The sequence below is a fragment of the Choloepus didactylus genome, chromosome 2 (assembly GCF_015220235.1).
Source record: "Choloepus didactylus isolate mChoDid1 chromosome 2, mChoDid1.pri, whole genome shotgun sequence".
Classification (NCBI taxonomy): domain Eukaryota; kingdom Metazoa; phylum Chordata; class Mammalia; order Pilosa; family Megalonychidae; genus Choloepus; species Choloepus didactylus.
In genome coordinates, this window is record NC_051308.1 from 2,962,330 (window position 1) to 2,985,890 (window position 23,561).

At 39.1% G+C, this 23,561-nt stretch overlaps 1 protein-coding gene across 2 annotated transcripts in view; it reads left to right on the forward strand.

The window, feature by feature from the left end:
- PLEKHG1 (pleckstrin homology and RhoGEF domain containing G1) overlaps positions 1-23,561 on the forward strand; it is a 229,535-nt gene that overhangs the window by 169,510 nt on the left and 36,464 nt on the right. For both annotated transcript variants that reach the window (XM_037819416.1, XM_037819406.1), the window contains 3 exons: positions 4,764-4,864; positions 17,183-17,252; positions 23,177-23,223. In XM_037819416.1, coding sequence (XP_037675344.1) covers positions 4,764-4,864; positions 17,183-17,252; positions 23,177-23,223 — 218 coding nt within the window. The remainder of the gene's footprint in view (positions 1-4,763; positions 4,865-17,182; positions 17,253-23,176; positions 23,224-23,561) is intronic.

The window sequence follows — 23,561 nt, forward strand, 5'->3', positions numbered from 1 at the left end:
CTCTACATATTTTTTTCCTTGTTTTTTTTTAAATCAACTGTATGAAAAATAAAAAAATAAAAAATAATTAAGAAAAAAAACATACAATAAAAGAACATTTCAAAGAGACCATAACAAGGGAGTAAGAAAAAGACAACTAACCTAAGATAACTACTTTACTTCCAACATGTTCCTACTCTACCCCAAGAAAGTTACCTAATATAGCAACATTTCTGTGAACTTGTTCCTACTATACCCATCAGAAATTAACAGACCATAGTCATTCCTGGGCACTTCCAGAACGTTAAATTTACCCATGATAGCTTATCTGTTCTTCTTGGATTATTGTTCCCCCTTCCTTATTTGCTGTCTATTGCTACTTCCCCTACATTCTGCATTATAAACCATTTGTTTTACATTTTTCAAAGTTCACATTAGTGGTAGCATATAGTATTTGTCTTTTTGTGCCTGGCTTATTTCACTCAGCATTATGTCTTCAAGGTTCATCCATGTTGTCATATGTTTCACGAGATCATTCCTTCATATGTTTCACGAGATCATTCCTTCTTACTGCTGTGTAGTATTCCATCGTGTGTATATACCACATTTTATTTATCCACTCATCTGTTGAAGGACATTTGGTTTGGTTCCATCTCTTGCAATTGTGAATAATGCTGCTATGAACATTGGCGTGCAGGTATCTGGGGATGATGTTTTATTTATTTTGTTAATTCCTAGCTTATAAAACAGAACTTGGCACACATTCTGATGTCCTCAAAAAACAAAACAAAACAAAAAGGTTCGAAAGCTTGTGAGTGTGCTTTTAAACTGCAAGTTGAGGTACAAATGTAGGTTATTATAGTATCAGTGGCAGCCCAATGTAATACCTGAAATTTGGAGGGCAGGATAAACAGATGACAACTACTTTCTAGAAAAAACGAAGGGATTCAAGAAACAGAATAAAAAGATGCTTCCTCCAAAATAAGGACCAAAAGGAATAAAAATGTTAAGTAGGAGTAATATCAGAGGGCTTGGAATTTGCAAATGCAAACAACAGAAGCTAGATGAGAAAGAGTGGACCATAAAACCACTAGGTAGAATTTTGAAATATGAGCAAGAAGATTTAGGAACAAACTCTTTAGTTTTCCTTCTGCAACGGAGATATTTTCAAGCGAGAGAAGAGTAAAAAGGTAGGAAGGTAATGAAGTATTGATAGACTTTATAATTCTAAATAACTCTCTTTTTTCTTGTGGTCTATCTTCATTATCATGTCAAACAGGTTATAATTTTAAAGCATTTTTAAAATATAAAGGATTTCCCTCTCCCCAGCTCTGCTGGCGTCCTTCCTAGGCATCCCTGCTCGATGGATGTGTAGACCAGCGTTTTTCAAATTAGCTACAGTGAGGGGCAGTGTAGGTTGGTTTTTTTTCCCCAATCTGTCACACACTGATACTTTTATAAAATACAATGAAAATGAATTACTTGAAAAATAAACAGATATTAAATTTTTCTGTGAAGATACTATATAAGTTTCTACATGCTTATTCTCAAATTCTGCACTTATCTCATCGTAGATTGGTAACTGTTTGCAAACTGTCACCTATCCATGTAACACACTTTGAATAGCACCATGTTAGACTCTACTCAGATATTTTCAGTAACAAGGAATCATATAAGTTCATGAAGATAGATAGATAGATAGTTAGAAAGAATGGAAGGAGGGAGAGAAGAAAGGAGAGGAGGAGGAGGGAGGAAAGGCGGAACTAAGGAAGGGACGGAGGGAGGAAGAGGGGGAAGGAAGGAAAGAAGATATAACAAATGTGGCAAATGTTAAAAGTTGGTAAATCTGGGCATTTGATTAGGGGATACACTGGAGTTATATATTAGTTTTGTATTATTTTTGCAACTGTCCTGTATGTTTGAAATTATTTCAAAATTAAAAGTTAAAAAATTTCAAAAAATAAAAGGGCCGTGAGAGGAAGGCACTCGTATAAATCTTACAAATGGTAGAGCACTTAAGAACATGAACTGATGAGCAAATAAATGGTTCAGGGGGGGAATTAAAATCGTAAAATGGAAAATCATTCAAATGGTAGAAAGCTCTTTGATTGCATCTCCCCAACCCCCCACCCCTCCAAAGTAGAATGAATTCTTTGATCCTGTTAGAGAATAAAATTGTTTGAATGCAAACGTTTAAAATCGATCCCTCATTGTCAACAGCAGGGTAGCCACAGGTGCTGACAACTAGCCAATAAAATTAATAAGCAGCGTGACAGACTCTAATAAATTTCATTGGTGTCTTCACTCTGTCATTTTGAGCACAGAATGAACGGTTATTATTGCTGCGCTTCAAACCACTCATTGCGGCTTCAGTTGATTGCAGCTGCTAACACAGTGCACGCTACAGTAGTTCTCAGTAACCGGTTTAGGGTTCGAGTATTATATTTAAAAGACTTAATTATGATTGGTGTGGGGAGCAAGTTGTGGCCAGACGACTTTGATCTGTTTTCTGGAGTGGCTTACAAAAATTTGGACTCCTAACGATCTATGTGCTCAACAATTTCAGAAAATATGCGGCTTTTAAAATCTAGTTTCTCTCCCATGGACCCTGGGGTTTTGCAACTCTTTCAGTTGGAGCTGGGCCATTATTTGTTGGAAGGGGGCCACGGTTCTTTGTCTCTAACCCCAGATGAAATTCTTCAAGCCCTTTAACTCGCTCCTCTCTTCACATGAAGAATTCCGTATCAGGTTTCTGCAAATGAGCAAGCCTCACACTTGGAGGGAGAAGAGTCTTGGGTTCTCAGCTCAGCCTCACTGCAGAGCCCCTTCAGCCAGCTGTGTGACTTCTGCGCAGCTCACCTCTGGGCCCTCTCCATCCCACATATCTAGATCCTTCTGTTTTACCTTGTTAATTTTGCACATATTTAACCTTCTGTTTTCCTTTTATTAAAAAAAATATTGCATATACTGTGTTCTTTTAAAGGGTTGATCAAAGTATTAAGCCATTACCAAATATAAGTATCAGGGTGCAAGTTGAGTATGGGAGCATCCTTTTGCTTCCAGGTGTAATTTAATGACCGTGTTGGTGAATACGTTGACTTTCTTGAGGACAATAAACAGATATTAAATTATTCTGTCAAAATACCATAAAAGCTTCTGGGTGCTTATTCTCAATTTCTACACGTATCACAGATCAGTAAGTTTGCAAAGTGACCCCTTTGCACCCACAGTTTGAATAGCACTGTGGAGTGGAGAACATGTAGGTTTTCCATGTTCAAAATGCACTGTTACTTCCATCCTTTAAAGCATTCTTTTGACATTAGCTTTTACTATTTCAGCTTTAACTCTCTCTCTTCTGCAGGTACTTAAACTCCTATCATTGTTCCAATCATGAAAGTAAGGAGAGGAGATCTTGCTATGTGGATTTTTAATGCCAACTGCACTTAAACCTTGTGCATCTAGTTTCTTATTGAGGCAACCACTATCTAAAGAAGGAAAGATGTGATCACAAAGCTTGCGTTTTTTAAAAAAATGAAGAAGGCTTATGAACACTGGTTCACGCACGGCAATAATTTCAGCATTAAAGAATTAGAATGTCAGCTCACTGCCTGCAGACTGCAGTGTGCTGCTTGATAAAGGTGATGTTTGAAGCCCTGCCTCCTTTTCATGAGAGGCACATAAGGAGCAGGAGAGAATAGATGTGGATTATTAAAAGGTCTAAGCCAATTATCTGATGGTTCTTGAATTTCAGTTTCTCCTTTCGCCAGTTGCGTCACATACTATTGTGCTTGCTAAGGGAGGTTGGAATGCGGTTGGAGTGCTTGCGTTTTCAGGGTCTGGCTGACTTCTCCCAGGGGCACTTCCTCTCAGTACCTCAGAACGCCCTGTTATATTTGGTAGTGAGCTGAGCTGCATTGTTCAGCCTGGGGCAGGGGAGCATATTTATTTTTTATTTTACGTTGTTTCAGCTGTTTTTGCTTCTTTATTGTTTTCTTGCCTCCTACAGAGATCTTTTTTTAAGTGTGGCTGGGGGAGGCAGGGAACACTCAGTTATGAACTCTTTTGCACACAGGGTGGGAAAGCAGATTTTCCTGTTCTCAGCAGTCCGAATCCCTTCTAAGCTGCAGGCACTTAACCCACGGTGCCTCTGAGCCCACATTAGATGTATATTAAACCAAACATTTTAAACAAAGCATACAAAATCATCGCAAAGTTTTCCCTGGCTCAATGACATAGTCTATCAGATAGCATAAGTGAGTTATGTGCTTATTTTAAAAAGGAAAAAAAATGGTTTCTGTTTATAAATTGGTATTTGAGAAAGAATCTAGGTCTGTATAGTAGCAACTGATAACTTTCTGATTTATAGGTTATATTTAAAATAATTTTGTCACATTTCAGAATTTTTATTCCTGGTTTCCCTATATGAAGTTTGGGTTATTTTTTGAATCATGTAACTCAGTCAAGGAAACGGCAGATGATGCTGTGGCAAAAACTCTTGATGTTATCAGTAACCATGACCAGTGTGTTATCCATTTGGCCATTGTATTCCCATTAGAGGAAACTCTAATCTATGTAGGGAACACATCAATGTATTCCATACTCTTTCTCCTTGTAAATAGGGGTGTAGTCATTAATAAAAGAGTGACTCTTTTCTCATAGTCGAGTTATTGATCACATTACTATATAATCACTTGAAACTGATAAGCAAGACTTGTCTTGCATAATTGAAGGTGACTAGGAAAAGGACAGGCGTGTTCAAGATTTCCTTTTCATTGACTCCACAGGACTATTTGGACTGTATCAGGAACCAAACTCAACTTCCTCTTGGGGCCGAAGAAAGAGCAGCCCTTTTTGGAAACATACAGGATATCTACCACTTCAATAGGTAAGCTAAAACTCAAAAGATGGTTCCCCATAGGAATGTTACGAGTTTTTCTCAAATTAACATGACCTAAGAAAACTGACTACCTATAATCCCTGATTCAGCTTCTTGAGTTTTTATGGGCCATGAAGTTTTCTACTTGGAAGCATCCTTGTTTCCATACACGCCTCACATTTATCCATGGTCATTGCCTCCCTGTCCATCTTTCTGGCTTGGAGACGAGACCTCCTGCCCCCAAGGAGCAGTGACATCTCCCTCCCCTAAGGCAATGTGGACAGGGCGGCTAAAACCTAAAACCCAGGCCTGGCTTAGTCCCCGCCCAAGACTGCCTTCCCTGGATTTTCTAAAAATATCCCTCTGCCTGGGGAGTGGGCAGGACACAGTAAATGAACAACAAATACTTTAATTCCGTCATCAAACATGGATTAAGCTTCTACCCTGGAGCAGGCACTGGGCCAGAAAGTGACAATGGTGAACATGATGGAGGAGGTCTAGGCTTCCGGGAGCCAAAGGGGATGCAGGCCAGGAAATGAATGATTGCAATATATGATGATACTTCTTGGAGGACAAGGTAGTGGACAGGGTAAGAGCCCAGACTCTGGAATCCAACCTACATGGAGCTGCATCCCAGCCAAGCCGTGTGTCCGTGTGTGCGTCTTGAAATAATTAATCTCTTACTTTGAGTCTTTGCTCAGATCTTCATTTCTCAGTGAGGTTTACCCAGATGTCCTGTTCAATGCAGCAACCTGTGTAGACACACGCACATACCCGCACACCTGATCCCTCTTACCTGTTCTACTTTTTCCTCACAGCACTTCTCAATGTCTAGCATACCATATGACTTACTTTTTTCTTTCCCCACTCCCTCTCCCAGAATGTTGCCTGGGGACAGTGATCTGGGCCTGCTTAGTTACTGTCCAGGGACCTATAACAGCATCTGGCCCACAGGAGCCATTCAAATCTTGCTGAATGAACAAATGGAAATATTAGGAATATCGACCTCATTTGGTCATCATGAAGCTCCAATGAGCTGCTATACTTACTGTGCCCAGCTCAGTGCTAGCACAGCACTGAGTTTGTGACTTTGGTTTGGTTATAGTAAAATCTCATTATGAAATTCTAAAGTGCCCTGTCATTTTGTGACCCAACAATGGTGCAAGCTAAATGATATCCCTCCTGGCTTACTGAGAGAGGGATCTGTGAGCTCCTGGGTGAGGACCTCCTTTCTACCTTTGAGTCCCTAACATGTAGCCAAGGGTTTCCTGAGTTGAATCAACTCATCCTTTAATTGTGAAAGCCTAGGATCTAGAAATGCTAGGGTTACCACAGGATTTCACTTTCATTTGACTCAGTAGACTTTGAAAATCAGTTTGCATTTTCTGGGACAGTGGTTCTCAACCTAGGTTTTGCACTGGAATCACCTGGGAAGTTTTTGTTTTGTTTTGTTTTGTTTTTTGTTTTTAATGTAATGACTGGACCCTATCCCAGAAATTTGGATTAACTAGTCTGGGGTAGGGCCAGGGTATCCAATGCTTCAAAAGGTGCCCAGGTGTTTGTAATGTGTAGCCACAGTTGAGAAACACTGTCTGGATACAATAAATCCAATGCTAAGGAAAAAGAGAAAGGGCACAAAACACTGAGTCAAGAATCCAGAATCTACATGTTCACCAGTAATGAACTGAACGGGCCCCTTTTAAGTCTTTGGTGATAAAATCCTGTGAACCTTCCAGAGCCCACCCACGGCTTTCTAATCTGAAGGAGGTTGGAGGCTGGGGGCCCCCTGGCCTGGTTCTTCAGGTGGTTTGACTGTAAGTTGATGATGACTAGTATTTCTCAAGGGCATACTTCATGCCAGATACCCTAAAACTTTGACTGCATCAACTGGTTTCTCTGACTCCAAACCCCAGACACTATACCACGGGCTCCCCTGCCAGAGTGAAGCCCTATTTCTCAAGTTGTGGTTCATGAAGTTATGGCAAACCCTCCAGGAGGAGTTTTCACTCCCTGGAGTTTAAATTTGTCCTGAGTCTCTTGAATGAAAGAAAGATGAGAGGGCATCAGCCCTGTCTGTCAACCAACAGGGACCTTTGTCATAGAGTCTAGTCTGCAGAAATCAGATTACTGAGATCTTCCTGAATTGCTTGGCTGTTCTTTTCTATTTGGTGTTCACTGAACCAGGAAATCAAGCTTGTTTAAAATAAACCTGAGTCAGTGAGTGAGTCTCTGATGAGGGGTATGTGAGTCATCAACATGGCTACCTAAGTGTCCGCGGGACCCGTTCATGCCCATCCTTTATGCAGGTCACTGTGGCATGCCCCCTTCGCTCATCGAATCCTCTAAACAGCCCCGTGAGCCAGACAGGATGCCTGTAACCATACACATCTCATAGAGGAGTCATTCCCACAAGTGGAAAGTCCTTTGATCAGGGACACAGAGCTGAAAGTCCAATCTCACTCATTTTGGATACCTGGTTTTGTCAAATATATCTAAGACCATTCACTGTTTTCAAGAGTATCTTATTGTTGAACCTTCACTGTTGAACTGTCTGTGCTGTTTGGTCCCCATCCATTTTTATTTTCTTTTCCTTAAATCTGGAGTCTTAACTTAGAGCCCAGATGCATCTCACATTCTCTCATTTGTTACCAAAAAGGAATCAAGCATGTTCATGGTCCTTTTTTATTACTACATTTGATTAAGTAAAAACATTAAAGCACCTATTACCTCTTATGGATCCTTTGTTACATACCTTGCATCTGTTGATTTCAAAGATACAACTATCCAGCAAATTGGCGATTAGAGCTCAAAATAATAAACTTTTAATTTGCTATTATTAGTGCACCTCCAGGTTTTTCAATATAATGTAATAATAAGGTGGCCAAATAGGCAAAACTTAAATCTCCAAAATTAAACTGAGCAAAAAAGAAATGGGATTATGCTGGCCTGAAAAATGCAGCTGACTGGATATTTTTTCAGGAAATATTTCCAAGACACAGAAAAGCATAGAGTAACATCATACATGCCCATGAACCTCCCCTGACTCTATCAAAGGCTTTCCTTATTCCATATTTGCTTTTGAAAATTTTTGAAGCACAAAGTCATTGCAAATAAAGTTGAATCCCCATATTCCACCCCCCACCCCCCCCAACCCCAATCCCAGGTAGGAGCAGAAGGAGGAAGCCAGGATTTATAGTGTTTGCCAATTTTTGTTGTGTAAACACTCCCATCAGGGCAGATTTCAAGCTACTAACATCACATCACTAAATACAGCATTAGGAAGAGATGTGCAGAGTTGGCTCAGGCAAGCCAGCGTAAGTGAGCTTTAGCACATTGCTGTAACTATAACTGCTTCCCAGGACTTGGTGTTTGGTTCCCATGCATGTCTTCTTTCCATTACTATATGTACATCTATTGAAAATATGTAACTTGCTTTCACTTTTTTCAGTCATGGCATAATGGTGTCAGTCTTTTACAACTTTTTCACTGCACATTGTTTTTTGAGATTTATGGCTCCAGTTCACTTATTTTTAACTATGTAATATTCTATTGTGGGGTATATTTATTTTCATTTTGTCAATTGCATGTAAGATTGAGCACCTTTCCTTGTTCACTGGCCACTTAGATTTCTTCTGTGAATTGCTGGTTCATATCCATTGCCCATTTTTCTGTTGCAATGTTTCTTTCTCTAGTCATGTAGGAATTCTTGATCGATTCTGGCTTGTGGTCTTTGTGGATTGATTATGTGACTTGCCAATATCTCCCAGTATATGACTTGCCTTTTGACTTTAATTGTAGCTTCTTTGGAAAGAAGTTTTATCATGTATAAGTTTGACTACATGAAATTTACTTTTTATAATATATTGGATTTTGTATTTAAAAAATTATCTCCTGCCCTCAGATCATAAATATACTCTTAGTTTTTCTTCTAGGAGTCTTAAAATTTTGCTTTTCATATTAGTCTTTAATCTACTAATTGGTGGAAGTATGATGTAAGGTCGGAAATCCATTCTTTTCATGTGGGCAGCTAATTGTCCCACCAGCACCAGCACTTGTTAAGAAGTACATCCTCTCCCTGATGACTCACAGTTTCAGATTCCTCACTTATCAAGTTTATGTATCTGTGTGGGTCTCTTTCTTGGCTTTGTGTTCTCTTTCATTGGTCTACCTGCCCATCCCTGCCCGTCCCACACGGCGTAATTATCAAGTTCATTGGCTTAGCTTTTCTTGGCTCTTTGCACTGTCAAGTAATAGATCTTTTTAATTAGTTTCTCAAGGTCCATGAAGTATTCTGTTGGAATTTTTATTGGAATTGCATTTAATTTTAAAGATTAATTTTGGCAGAATTGCCACCTTTACAATACTGAGTCTGCCTATCTATAACCATCATATGTCTTTACAATCAAGTCTTTTAAAATGTCCTTTAATAATTAATATTTTATAATTTCTCCATCACATTCATACATATAACTTTGAAAAATTTATTTTTCTGGATGCCTTACGGCTTTGGATGTTATTTTGACTAGAATACTTTTTCCAGTTTTTCATAAGCTATTGTTGTGATATAGGAGTGCTTTTAATTCTTATATGTTGATACTGTATAAATCTGTTCCAGTTTGCTAATACTGCCGTTATGCAAAATACCAGAAATGGATTGGCTTTTATAAAGGGGGTTTATTTGGTTACAAACTTACAGTCTTAAGGGCATAAAGTGTCCAAGGTAAGGCATCAACAACAGGTACCTTCACTGGAGAAAGGCCACTGGCATCTGGACAACCTCTGTTAGCTGGGAAGGCACGTGGCTGGCATCCACTTGCTTCCAGGTTGCGTTTCAAAATGGTGTTCTCCAAATGTTGCTCTTGGGGCGTTTTGCTCTCTCTTAGCTGCAGCTCTTCCAAAATGTCACTCTTAGTTGCTCTACACTCTTTCTGTTTGTCAGCTCGTTTATATGGCTCCAGTGATTTAATTCAGACTCACCCTGAATGGGTGGGGTAACACCTCCATGGATATTATCCAATCAAAGGTCTTGCCCACAGTTGATTGTGTCACATCTCCATGGAAACAATCAATAAGTTCCAACCTAATCAACACTAATACGTCTGCCTCCACAAGACTGCATGAAAGATAATGGTGTTTTGGGGGCCGTAATACATCCAAACCGGCACACTATCCAACGAACTTTCTGAACTTTCCCATTAGTTCTGAGAGTGGTGCATAGGTTCTCTTGGATTTTTTATGTAGACAATGATATTGTTTGACTTTTATGTCTCCTTTACAGTTCTTCTACACCTATGTCTTTTTAAAATCTTATTTCCTTTGGTTAAGTCTTCTCATATGCTGTTGCTTAAATTGGCTTCCTTTTCTTGGTTGTGACATTAACAGGAAAGCTTTAACTGTTTTACCATGAGGTCCGATGTTTGCTGTGGGATTTAAAGAAACACTCTTCTTTATTTTGCCAAGATTTTTACTGTGAATGACTCTTGAATTTTATCAGATGCTTAATCTGTCTTTAATTAAATTAGGATGTGGTTTTTCTCCCTCAATTCATAATGTGGTATATTATATTAATAGGCATTCTGATTTGAATCATACATATATTACTGGAATAAACCCTCTCTGGTCATGATGTCTTATATTTTTAAGCACTGATGAATTTGATCCTTTTGTATTTTTCAATAGATATTTTTTTATACATGTTCATGAAAGAGATTAGTATGTAATTTCTTTCCTTGTACTGTCTTTGTTCAGTTTGGGTATATGACTAGATTTAAATTATTTCACCAAATGTTCCATCATGAAATGTTTTGGAGTACAATTGAGACTTCATTTTTGTTTTCTTTTCAGCAGCCAAATCTCTCTTTCTCTCTTCATCCCTAGAGACTTAAGTTTCTGGTTTGGTGTCTAGAATAAATTCAGGAAACTGGGTCAGTCAAATGAAACCACTTTCCCGATTTGAACCTGCCCACTAAAATCCCCAAACATTTTCTTACTGCCAACCAAAGGAGTAGAAATGCCAGCTGTTTTATTCGGTGTCCCTCTCTTGGAACAGAGAATCGTTATCTACACTGTAATTTGAATCTTTCTTTAAGAATGAAGAGTAAGGAAAGAGCATGGATTCCTCCATCTTGAATGTCTATTTTTAAATTGTTTCTTAGCATATTAAAACCATCTTAACTCTCTCCTTCCCTCTTAGGATCAGAGTCAAATTCTTCCTTTTTCCTTTTCCTTCAACTCTTTCTCTTTATTGAATATACCTATGTTGAGTGACTCACATATGTGAAACACTGGGCTAGTTTAGTGGCATAAAGTTGAATGACATCATTGTATAACGGAGGTAGTAAGTCATATAATCAAGGAATGAACAGAATGCTTTGAGAACTCAGAGGAACATGCAATTAATTTCATCTCAGAGGGCAGTGAAAGACAAAAACTTCTTTGGGCCCTGCATTTTTTTCTTGGAATGTAATTTAGGAAATGAGTGATGGGATACATATTACAAGGCAAAGGAAGATGGGGCAGTTACCCTTACTTTTAGTGAATTTTCCTGCCACCAAAGTGTCTCTAGCTTCCTCACAATGGTGGAAATATTTTTACCCCAGACGTTTTGCAACTGGCTGTTTTCCAGGCCATTGCTAACGTACCAATAGAATTAATGAAGCACTCGGTGCTGTTAGCCGCACCCTATTATCTCTTCCCACATCATGCAGGCCTCTGTGGATGAACAAGTTCCAATGCCAGCAGACCTAGTTAGGAGGGGGGGGTGGGGGAGGAAGCGGTGCTTACTCTGTTACAGACCAGAAGGAGAGAGGCTCCATTCCCATATCTTACCCATGGCAAGAGTAGAATCTTTAGGGTCATAATATGATTCCTCTTCAAGTTCATGTCAGAATTCAGAGAAAATTTTACATGTTAACACCTTTCTGTAGTAAAGAACAACGTTTTCCCTTCTTGGGACCTCAGTTCAAGCAGGAAATCTTGTGATTTTCTTTTTCACAGTTCTACTCAAATGGAAGAAATATTTGGGATAATTGGGCAGGGAAAAGAAAATTAGCTTAGAGTCAAATGCCTTTAGTTTTGAATATAAAATACAATCCATGAGTCATTCCTTCCTCCCAATTTACATGACCTGCAGACATTGAAACACTGATGCGATAAAAGACCCAGACCCACCCACATTAGAACAGCCTTGTTCTGGTATTTAGGGGGTCCCTTTGGTGGCTGATACATAGACTGTATCTCCATGGTACTTGGTATGTTATATGATAGTTGTCACCCAGTATCCCCACACTCCAGGTTGCTCACCAAACTCAGGTTGTACCGGCTTCCTTTCTATACCTCGAACAAGGACACAGCAAGCTCTTTCCCACCCAGGACCACTGCTGCTCATTCTGCCCTGGACTTGCACCCCAGTTCTTCAGTGACTTTCTCTTCTAAACCTGCCACACACATCATTGTAATGTTCCATGTGACACGATAGAAGTAGACATAAAGCCCTTCTATGCCAAAGTACAAGGCTTGCCTGAAGGACAAGCACTTGTGAGACTGTTTGGGTTGCAAGCTAAACTAGCCACTTTTTTCTTAGAACAAATTTTTGCTTTGAGGAACAACTGACAGACAAACTACAGCATTAAGACTTGTATATGGAAGATTTTTTTTTAAATGAAGATTAAAAATTCCCACATTTGTTGCCAATGATAAAGTTTGGGCTTTCAAGTACAAATTAGAAATTTGGAAAACTTGTATCTGCCACCATGAGATTAACAGCTTCCCAATACATCAAGACTTTTCTGATGAGGTCACTGGTGTTATCAACAAATGAGGCTTCTGATATATGTTGAAATTAATATTTGGAAGGCCTGCATAACTCAGTGTGGTTATTTGGAGTTATGTACCACAGAAAAACATGTTCTTACACTTAATCCATTCCTATGGATGTAAACCCTTGTAAATAGGATCCTTTAATGAGGTTACTTTGGATAAGGTGTGGCCCAGGATGGGTCTTAATCCTGTTACTGAAGGCCTTATAGGGAAGGTCACATGTATAGGAAAAAGCCACAGAGGGAACAGTCAAAAGCTGAAAGTAAACAAAATCCAGAAGAGAAGGGAGAAGGCAGAAGAGACCACCATGTACACTGCTGTGTGACAGAGGAGTCCAGGGCCAAGGATCTCCAGCAGCCAGAACTCTAGTCTTCAGGAAGAAAGCCTTGTTTTGATGATGCCTTGATTTGGACTTCTCCTAGTCTCAAAACCAAAAGCCAATAAATTCCCATTGTTTAAGCCAACCCATTCCCATTACATCACTTTCCAAATGATGAATGCACAATATTTTTTTAAAAAAATCATGTATTGGCAAAATGCACCTTTCAAAGTGCAAGATAGACCAATGGATTTTAAAGTAACAGGGTGCAGTACATTGGTATGGTTTCAGACTCCAATTACTCTCTAAGAAACTATCATTTTGCTGAATTTCAGTATGGTATCAAAGAAATATGTCCACACTTACCTGAGAAGGCTATTAAGTTACTCCCCCCTTTTCCAGTGATGTATTTATATGAGGCTGGCTTTTTTTCCTTATACTTCAACCAAAACAACAGATTGCAAGAGATCGAATGCAAAAGCAGATAGGCGGATCCAACTATGTTCTACTCAAGTGGACATTAGAGATTTGCAAAAATGTGAAATAATGCCAATTTTCTCACTAATTTTTTGTTATATAAAAGATAGTTATATTCATAAAAAGTTACTCATATTGTTCCAGTTTGCTAATGCTGCCATTATGCAAAATAACAGAAATGGATTGGCTTTTATAAAGGGGATTTATTTGATAACAAATTTACAGTCTGAAGGCCATGAAAATGTCCAAATTAAGGTATCAACATGAGTATACCTTCATCGAAGGAAGGCCAATGGCATCCAGAAGACCTCTGTTAGCTGGGAAGGCACATGGCTGGCATCTGCTGATCCCGGGTTGTGTTCCAGCTCCTTTCTCAGCTCCCATGCATTCTTCCAAAATGTTGCTTTTGGGGTGTTTTGTCCTCTCTTAGCTTCTCTGGAGCAAACTCTGGGCTAGCATTTCCAAAGTGTTAGCAAAAGTCTGCTTTACAGCTGTCTCCAAAATATCTCTCTAAGCTGCAGTGCCGAGCTCCTTCTGTCTGAACTCTTATAGGGCTCAAGTAAACTAATCAAGACCCTTGCTGAATAGGTGAGGCCACACGGAAATAATCTTAATGAAAGGTATTACCCACAGTTGGGTGAGTCACATCTCCATGGAAACAACCTAATCCAAAGATTCCAACCTAATCAACACTAACAGGTCTGCCCCCACAAGATTGCAGTAAAGAATATGGCCTTTTCTGGGGAACATAATATATACAGACCAGCACATATATTAACATGGATTTTTTTTATTAAATGAATTGATGAAAAATTTTGAATTATTCTGTTTCAGTTTATAATATAGTTAAGTATCAAAAGATATATACCCCACATAAAGAATTTTGAAGTTTAAAGTGGTCCTGACATCAAACAGTTTTAGAACGACTGCTTTTGGTAAAGAGCACCACATGAGGCTCTGCCTCTGCCATTTACACTCGGTGTTGTGATGTCTCACCTTCAAATATGAAAGGACAAACAAAAGAGACTCTAATATGAATGACCGAAGCCAAAATGATCAAACTAAGAAAAAAGGAACTCAGCAGAAACAGAAGGAATGCAAGGATCAGGAAAGAAAAGTCCCCAAACAATAATGTCTTTGGAGATAATAGAGGATTTTACATCCATGAAACAGGAACAGAAACATAAGCAAGAAACATCCAAAGGCATGTTTAAAAAAAAAACAGAATTTTGAAATAAGAATCAGATAGTAGAAATGAAAAAATTCATAGGAAATAAAGTTTATAAAGTCTCCCAGAAAGTAGAACAATAAATAAGAAGATGGAAAAATAGGTGGGAAAGGATAAGAAAAATTAGATGATCAGACTAGAAGATCCGAAATCCCAATAATAGCAGGTTCAAACAGAGAGAGGAGAAAATGGAGGGAGAATATATCAAAGACATAATTCAAGGACAGAGTTCTCAGGCTCTTTGATTCCATGATCTTTTACAGGCTTAAAAAGGACTAAGGATCCAGAGAGCTTTTGTTTATGTTTTATCTATGTTTTGCTTACCATGTTAGAAATTAAAACTGAGAAATTTTTAAAATATCAATTTATTTAATAATAAGAAGAAATTAATATTTTTATGAAAATAATTTTGCCACTCACTACATTTTTTGTTATTTTGGAATTTTCACATTTTTACTGTGTAACTTACTAAAAATCATCTGGATTCTCATATCTGTCATCATTCTCTTAACATTCCATCTGTTGTGGTGTTGGGTTGTCACAACATACAACGTGACATAGCCTCTGGAAAAATCTACTGTCCTCTCGTGAGAGAAGAAGAGTAAAAAAAAGCCAAAGGAGTCTAAAAGTAGTGATGCCGTTGACTTCCTGAATGTGTCTCAGGGAGCCCCAATGTCACTGGACCACACTTGGAAAACTGCTGCCCAGGAATGTTTCCCAAATTACCAGATCAGCTCAATGTATGAGAAAAGACCCACCCCAAGACCTACTACCACAATATTTTGGAATTATGGTGAGAAAGAGAAGACTGTAATGGCTTTCAGAATGAAAAGTAGGTCACATAGAAAGGATCAGGGATCAGAATGATAATTGGAGATCTCAGTAGCAATAATGGAATTTATAAGACAATAGATAGTCCCCTAAATATTTGAGAAAATGACTTCCAACCAGGAATTCCATATCCACTGAAATCAGCAAGCATGTGTGAAAGGGGGACACTTAGAAACATATAGTCTCAAAAAATTTACTTCCTATGATCTTAACTCAGAAAGCTACTGGGTGATGTAACCTCCCAAGCAATGAATAGACCTCAACTATATCTAAGAAAAAGGGTTCCAACTCCAGAGAGACATGGAAGGCATCACAGGATGAAGGCAAAGCCCAGGAAGCCTGGGCAGCAGCCTGTCCATGTTGGAGCAAAGGACCAGAGGGATCAAGGAGGGAAGTCACCAAGAAAGAATTGCAACCAAGAGATCATCTGATGTGTAAACACAGCGAGATGAGATTTACACCTCTGGCCCAAACTTTGAGAGTAACTTAGTGGTATGCACTTTGAAAACAAAGGAAAGAAATGAGACAATTTTAACTTCAGGGAAAATAAAGTCATACAAGATAGGAAATGTAATCATGGTATACTCCCAATCTCAGCTGGGAATGATATTGACATAGTCTTAGAAGTATAAGCACTGACCTTTCATCTGATCAACTTTCATAGTAGAACTAGCAAGAAGACGGGAGAAGGGGGAAGTGTAGGGAAATTAGGAAGTCAGTAATATCTGAAACTGGAAAATAATGAAAATGCAGCATCAACATGTTTAGAAATATGGAACTCCCTTCAGTAGGAGCAGCTAGAGAGTTGACTGAATTCCTGGGGAGTGGTGGTAGAGAATGGGAAATAGGAGTCAAGAAACTCCTTTTTATCATAATCCTTGTAGAACTTTTAAACTTTTTAATTAATTATGTAATGTAAGCTGGTTAAAATAAACACTTAAAATATTTATCAATGCAACTTCTTTCGAGAGTAATTTAGAAATGTTAACATTTACACTGAGACTGTCCTTTGACCCAGCAATTCAGCTTCCAGAATGTTATCCAACAGAGGGAGGTACGTAAATTAGTTATGGCCCATGCACCCAATGGACTATTATGCAGTTACTTAAAATAATGATACTGCTATTTAAAATCATGTAGATGTGGATTTGAGGAAAGATATTTCCTCACTAGCAGAGCTTCCTTTTGTGCACTGTCTCTGTTGATGACTCCATATTTGTTCCTGTGATCATTCATTGAACGTCTGGCTCTTGTGAGCTCCATGAAACCAGGGCCACATCTCGCTTTGCTTACTGAAGTGTTCGTAGTGCTTTGTGCAGCATCTGGCACCTAGATAGCCACTTGAGTGAATGAGTGCATGAGAGCATGACGCAGACCATGACGAGCATCTAGAAGATTCTGACTGTTAGGGAGCATTCATCTCTGGGTTGGGGATGAACCCAGGTGAAATCCCTGCTCCACAGTTTAACTATCAGACCTTGGGTAAGCCTCTTTTCTAAGCCTTAGATATCATGACATTAGGTCCTCAGTTGTGCAATTAAATATGATAATTTGTAGATGCCACACAAATATTTAAACTTCTAAGTTGTATAAAATGTCCACAGCTGTAGAACAGCAATCTAATACTTTCTGGCTATTATTTATTTTTTACCAGTGAACTTCTGCATGACTTGGAAAACTGTGAGAATGATCCTGTGGCCATAGCGGAATGCTTTGTGTCCAAGGTAAGAAGGGCTCATTTCTCTCCGGGCCAACCAAGACAGAGAATATGGATTGTTGGAGATGTACAGTTAAAATAACTGCTCTGTTCCATGGTGGGTGGAGTTCATCACGAAACTCTCTCTGTTTCTTTTCACCAGCAATGAAAAAATATTCTATTATTGCAGGGAGGGAGATGCCAAACTTAATAGTTGTTCCAGAACTTGTATAGTAACTGAATGATGTTACTCACTCTTTCCTAAGAAAAACGTTAAGTTTGTAGGAAGGAGAGTCCAGAATAGAAGAAAGTTAGAAAAATAATTGCATGTAAAATAACACTGGATGAGTCATAAATAAAATCAATTCCAATCTAAATATTTTATATGTAAGACATGTGGCACTAAAATTATCATTTGGGGGATAAAGAGAAGCAAATGAATCTCCCACATCTTAAAAATGCATTCTCATTTTTCTACATTTTCCTTAAGCTGCATTGGTGGTTTACAAAAATACAAGGAAAAGATGGGAGCTAGAATCCTGAGATGTACAAGACAAGCCTCTACCAAATCACGTTCTCAATGTGCTGCCTGGTATACATAGAATCCTATCTTGTTATCAAGCTTCTCTTAAAATGTCAGCGGCTTGTATTTGGAAAACCACTAGCAGAAATGGTTTGGCAGCAAAACGCCATGTGAGTCCTGCAGTTGTGGTTTGTAATGTACAAAGGTTTCAGCAAAGTTCACGATAGTGCTTTAGGATCAACTGAGAATTAAGCACCTCATTTAAAGCCCCCAAATCCAGCATGAGCTGTGCAGTGTCCTCCTGGTCTGATCTGGATCCAGACTGTCCCACAGTGTCATTTTGACTCCATCTGGATGGTTTCGAATCCAAACATGACGCCTGGATTTTACTGGCATGAAGTTCCTTAAAAACAACTCTATGATGGGCTGGTATAAAACTCGCTTGGTTCTGTGGGTGTGTGTGTGAACATATAAAATGTTTCTGCACACATGCTTACACTCAGAATTCTTTTCATAGGTTGCCTGTGCCATAATTCTCCTAAAGTGTAGGGATTTGAAAAAGAGGAGGGAAATAAAAGGGGGGTGGAGAATGGGTAAGAAGATAGGCCGAGTCTATCAAAGAAGTCAGGTTAAAATAACCACAGCACATAAACAACATAGAAGTTTTCGGAAACGTTTGGGCTTTTACTGGTAACTGTAATCAGAAGTTGATTAAAGAGGTTCCAGCATATGCTCGGCTCTGGTTTAATGATTCACATAAAAGTTTCAGTGCCATGTTGCCAACTCCCAGATCTTATTTTTCATTGTAATTTTGCCAGGTTTAATTAGAAGACTGGTTTCAGCACTCCACACTTTCCCATGTAAGCTGGGAATGTGAGGGAGTGTTGGGTGCTGGCACAACCTGCTTTTCACTCAGCACCCTGAAATTTAGATGTTAAGTTTTCTGAAGCACAAGAGCTGCTTAATTCTGGGAGGAATGGAAAATTGCTTTAATTGGGAGGCCATTAATGAAAGAGAGAAAGCCGGCAGTTGACGTCTGCTTTTCTCTGAATCACTGAAGCTTATGCAGAGGTTCATCTTTGACCTTTCCTACTTTTGGGGTATATGTAGGTTAAAGCAACCCTTATCTACAAAAGGAAAATACAGTTGCTTCTTCCCTGCTGCTGAGAAAAGAAGAAGGAGCTGCGGAAGCAGTTGTCTTAAGCGATGGAAGTAGAGTGCCCAGCTGGTCCCTTTGGCTGTCTCCTGCTCTTAGGACTCTGGAAGCACCTGGAACAGGTTTCCTTTGCTTCCTGCCTTCCCCCCACCCTCCTCTCCATCCCTCACTTTGTCTGTCAGCAGAGCAGACCCTGGGCAGCAGGTAGGAGGGCGTCAAGGTTTGGCTTTGGGGCCCCAGCCTCCCCTTTGCTGAAGCTCCTCCTCTCCCTCCCCACCTTGCTCCCTGTGCCCCATCGGTGACTGTCTCCCTTCAGAGCCCTCACCCACCCACTTATTGAAGTTATCCTTGAGAAAGCACCGATATTGGATACTCAAGTTGTTCCAGTTTGCTAATGCTGCCGTTATGCAAAATACCAGAAATGGATTGGCTTTTATGAAGGGGGTTTATTTGGTTACAAAGTTACAGTCTTAAGGCCATAAAGTGTCCAAGGTAAGGTATCAACAAAGGGTACCTTCACTGGAGGATGGCCAGTGGTGTCCAGAAAACCTCTGTCAGCTGGGAAGGCACATGGCTGGCATCTGCTCTGGAGTTCTGGTTTCAAAATGGCTTTCTCCCAGGACGTTTCTCTTTAGGCATCTGCTTGCTCCTGGGTTATTTGGCCAGCCTTGACTATCTTATAATTCTAACTGTAATTTGAAAGAATGAATAACTAGAAATTTGGTGGTGAAGGATTTGGTGGTTGTGTGTGTATGTAAATGTAATGGGCATTTAAGGATTAACCAACTAGAGACTACTGATTTTTTTTTGTTTGGTGGGGGGGACATTGTTTGACAGGTCCACAGAGCTTTACCAATCTAAGATCAAATCTGCATATGATTCTATAGCAAGAATATATATAGCAGATTTAAATCCAAACCCTCAAATTTAAGATGGGAACAGAGATGAGATATCATTTTTAAAACCCAGGAACTGAATTTTAAAGAAGTCTTGGGACTTTCTTAAGTGTGATGCTATTCTTTGTAGTAATATTTTACTAAAAAAAGGCTAGAAACAACCCAAATGCCCATAAACAAGAAACTGGTTGTTTATACTATAGTTAACGTAGTATAGCCACATACTGGATTACTATGCAGCAGTAAAAACAAATGAAAAACAAATGAAGAACTACTGGGATGGAAAAAAAACTGAGTTAAATGTATATAGCATGTTGTTCTCAAAGTACTGTCACTAGTAGAGCAGTAGCCTCAGCATCACTTAGGAACTTGTTAAAAATGCTGATTCTCAAGACATGCCCCATACCTACCAAATCTGACACTCTGGAGGTGGAAATCCAGCCATCTGTGTTTTAAGCCACCGTCCAGGCAATTCTGATGCACTGCTCTAGCATGTTTTTATTTAAGAAACAGAAGGTATGCCTGTATTTAAAGGCTTAATTTTAAAAAATGGAAGACGATGGTAAAATTAACAATCACAGATATTCTCTAGAATGGAGAGGAATAGAAGTTTTCCATAGAAAGGAATAGAAGTTAGATTTTGATTATGCATTTCTTTATAGAATTGACTTTGAAACCATGTAAATATTTTACATAATTACAAAACAAAATCAAGGTTTAAAAGAGCAGTCACCTAAAACTGAAAGCAAAATGCAACACATGAGTCTGACTCTGTATCCAATTGGTGGCATAACCGCAGAGAGAATTCCAGTTGATTTAAAAACACACTATGGGCAAAAGACTGCAGATACATCTTAAACTGCTTTCATTAATGATATCATTTATGGTGGTGTTGGTATTATTATTCTGAAATTATTGAGTGTATTGTGGGATAAAGCAGAGGAGAATTTTCGTTGGTGTAACAGAGAACAGGAATTTGTAGGAGAAAGAATCTTACAGATATAAGATTAATTGAGGCTAATTAAAAGCCCTGTAGTCCTGAATCTGAATTGCAAGTATTAGAATGAACTAAAGATGTATTTTATCTTTACAAAGCAAACAGGCAAGCAAGCAAACAAACACCATATTTTCTAACTCTGTCCTCCAGAAAGGTCCAGAAATAATGGTTAACCTAGCAGTGGGGACATCCTTCAAGCCCAGGTGTGGTCTTGAAATCTGTTTCCTACCAAAAGGTATCAGGGCTCCTCGAAGAACTGGTCTGGACAGGAAATGTACAAGATGCTCCGGCATTTCCTGTCCTACCAGAAAATAAGGAAGTATCAAATACTCCAGGGTATGTCAAGGATAGTCAAGACCAGTACTCAAGAAAAAACTCCTACCGGCCAAAGATGGGATAATTTGAGCAGCAGCAAAGATGATAACTGAAAACAATTGAGACTCATTACATATTTTATACTCAAGAATTCAGTGTTATCTTTTTCAGAAAGCCAACTGGTCACCTTTGCAGGACACTAGTGAAGCAGCTCACTATTTTGAGAACTAAAGGATAGAACCTAGCATTTATCCTGCCTTTCCTGTATAAACCACAAACTGCAGGGTTTCTTTTTTGGAAGAATTCCAACTAATAAATGAGGAAGGGATGATAGAATTAGAAATATCACCATTTTGCAATCCCTGATGAATTAATAGACTAGGTGAAAATTACCAATGGCTGGTGACATCACAGAAAGAGAGACAGCCAGACGTCATGTGTCCTGATGGAAGCACATACCACCAATATTAAGTATTCCTGCCGAATGATGGAACCTGAATCAGATCAAGCCTCTAGATAGAACAACTAAGCCATAAGGAATGCAGGGGCAGGGGAGCACACTAAAGGAAATCACAGGGAGGTCATCTGCAAAATCACAACTGTGGGAAACTCCAGGAGAAACTATCTGTTTTTTTCAACAACTGAATTGCAAGGGGGAAAAGAGGGAAAATTTATGGACTAAAAAGACTTAAGAGAAATATCAACCAGTTGCTGTGTCTGGACCTTATTTGGATTCCAAGTCAAACAAGCAAAGTATAAAAAAAAAAAGAAAAAAGAAAAGACCCAGCAATCCTACTTCTGGGTATATACTCAGAAAAATTGAAAGCAAGCAGATATTTGCACAGTGATGTGCATAGCAGCATTATTCGCAATTGCCAAAAGATGAAAGCAATCCAAGTATCCATCAACCGACAAATGGATAAACCATGTAGTATATATGCACACAATGGAATATTAGTAAGCCGTAAAAAGGAATGGACTTCTGATGCATGTGACAACATGGATGAACCTCGGAGACATCATGTTGAATGAAATAAGGCAGACACAGAAGGAGAAATGTACAATATCACTGATTTGAAATAATTAGAAAAAGCAAATTCATAGAGTCAGAAACAAGGATAAAGGTTATCAGCAGCTGGGGTTGGGGTAGGGAATGGGGAGTTAATGTTTAATTGGTACAGAGTTTCTGTTGGGAAGATGGAAGAGCTTTAGTAATGGATGGTGGTGATGGTAGCACCACATTGTGAATGCAATTAACACCACTGAATTATATATATTTGAAGGTGATTAAAAGGGGAAATTTTAGGTTGTATGTATATTACTAGAATAAAAATTTGTTTAAAAAAAAATAGGACTATACAACACAAAAAGTGAACCCTAATGTAAACCATAGACTATAATCAATAGTACAATTATAGTAACATTGTTTTAATAATGATCGTTTTACTACTACTTGGCAAATGCTGCACGAAAGGTAAGTACTGGGTGTTGTGGAAGCCTGGCGTAAGAACAGGTGGCTCAGCTCTATTCTTGAAGGAAACAAAGTCTTTGTTGAACCCAAGGATGCTCAGTGGCTATCAAGTGGAAAAGGTGGGAAAGACAGTGGGTAGGGAAAGCAGCACAGTCAAGAGTAGAAAGTGTAAAGTCACTTTCTTGTACCCTGTACATACCTCCAACATCGTGCTTACCACCTGATATTTAAACCACCTATCTACATTTCTCTCCTACACTGCACACTCACCGAAGGACTGTGACCCCAGTGGGCAGGAAACCTTCATCCTCTTTGTATTTGCCTTCAGGCTCACTATAGCACAGCAGATGCTCAAGAAATAGTTATTGATCTCAAATAATTTCAAGTGTGTGTGGTTTCTGAGTACAAAGCAAGGTAGAAAAAGTCGAAGGTTCATTCCTGACGTGTACCCGATGGTCACAGACGCCAGGAGACAGGCTAATGGGATGCGAGAAACCACCTTAAAGGCATGCCGCTATTTATTTTTATTGCTTTTCAGTATATATCGATGTCTGATTTTTTTTGCCTATGAAACTCTCTTTTGTTTCCTTGCAGAGTGAAGAGTTCCACATTTATACCCAGTATTGCACTAACTATCCAAGGTAGGGCTCACCAATGTGAACAAGGGGTACTTTTGTTCACTTTCATAATTGTTTCTGTTGGGTCCATCCAGTGTCCATGGTTGTTGGCTCATGCTGGGGAAAATGAAAACTGTGGTCCTTGACCTTGAGAGAGAGATTTCCAACTTGGCACACTGAGAACGGGTTTCAGGGCTCCCGGATATTGATCCCTTCAGACTTTGGGGCTCCCTGCAGGACCTGGGGCCTGTAGCACCAGCAGAGGGAAGATTTGTGAAAGACTTTGAAAGGACCAAAAAGATTGCTAAGTGTCTTCACTGAGAGGCTAAGTGAGCTGTAAGTTTAGTCTCTTGACCCTTTTC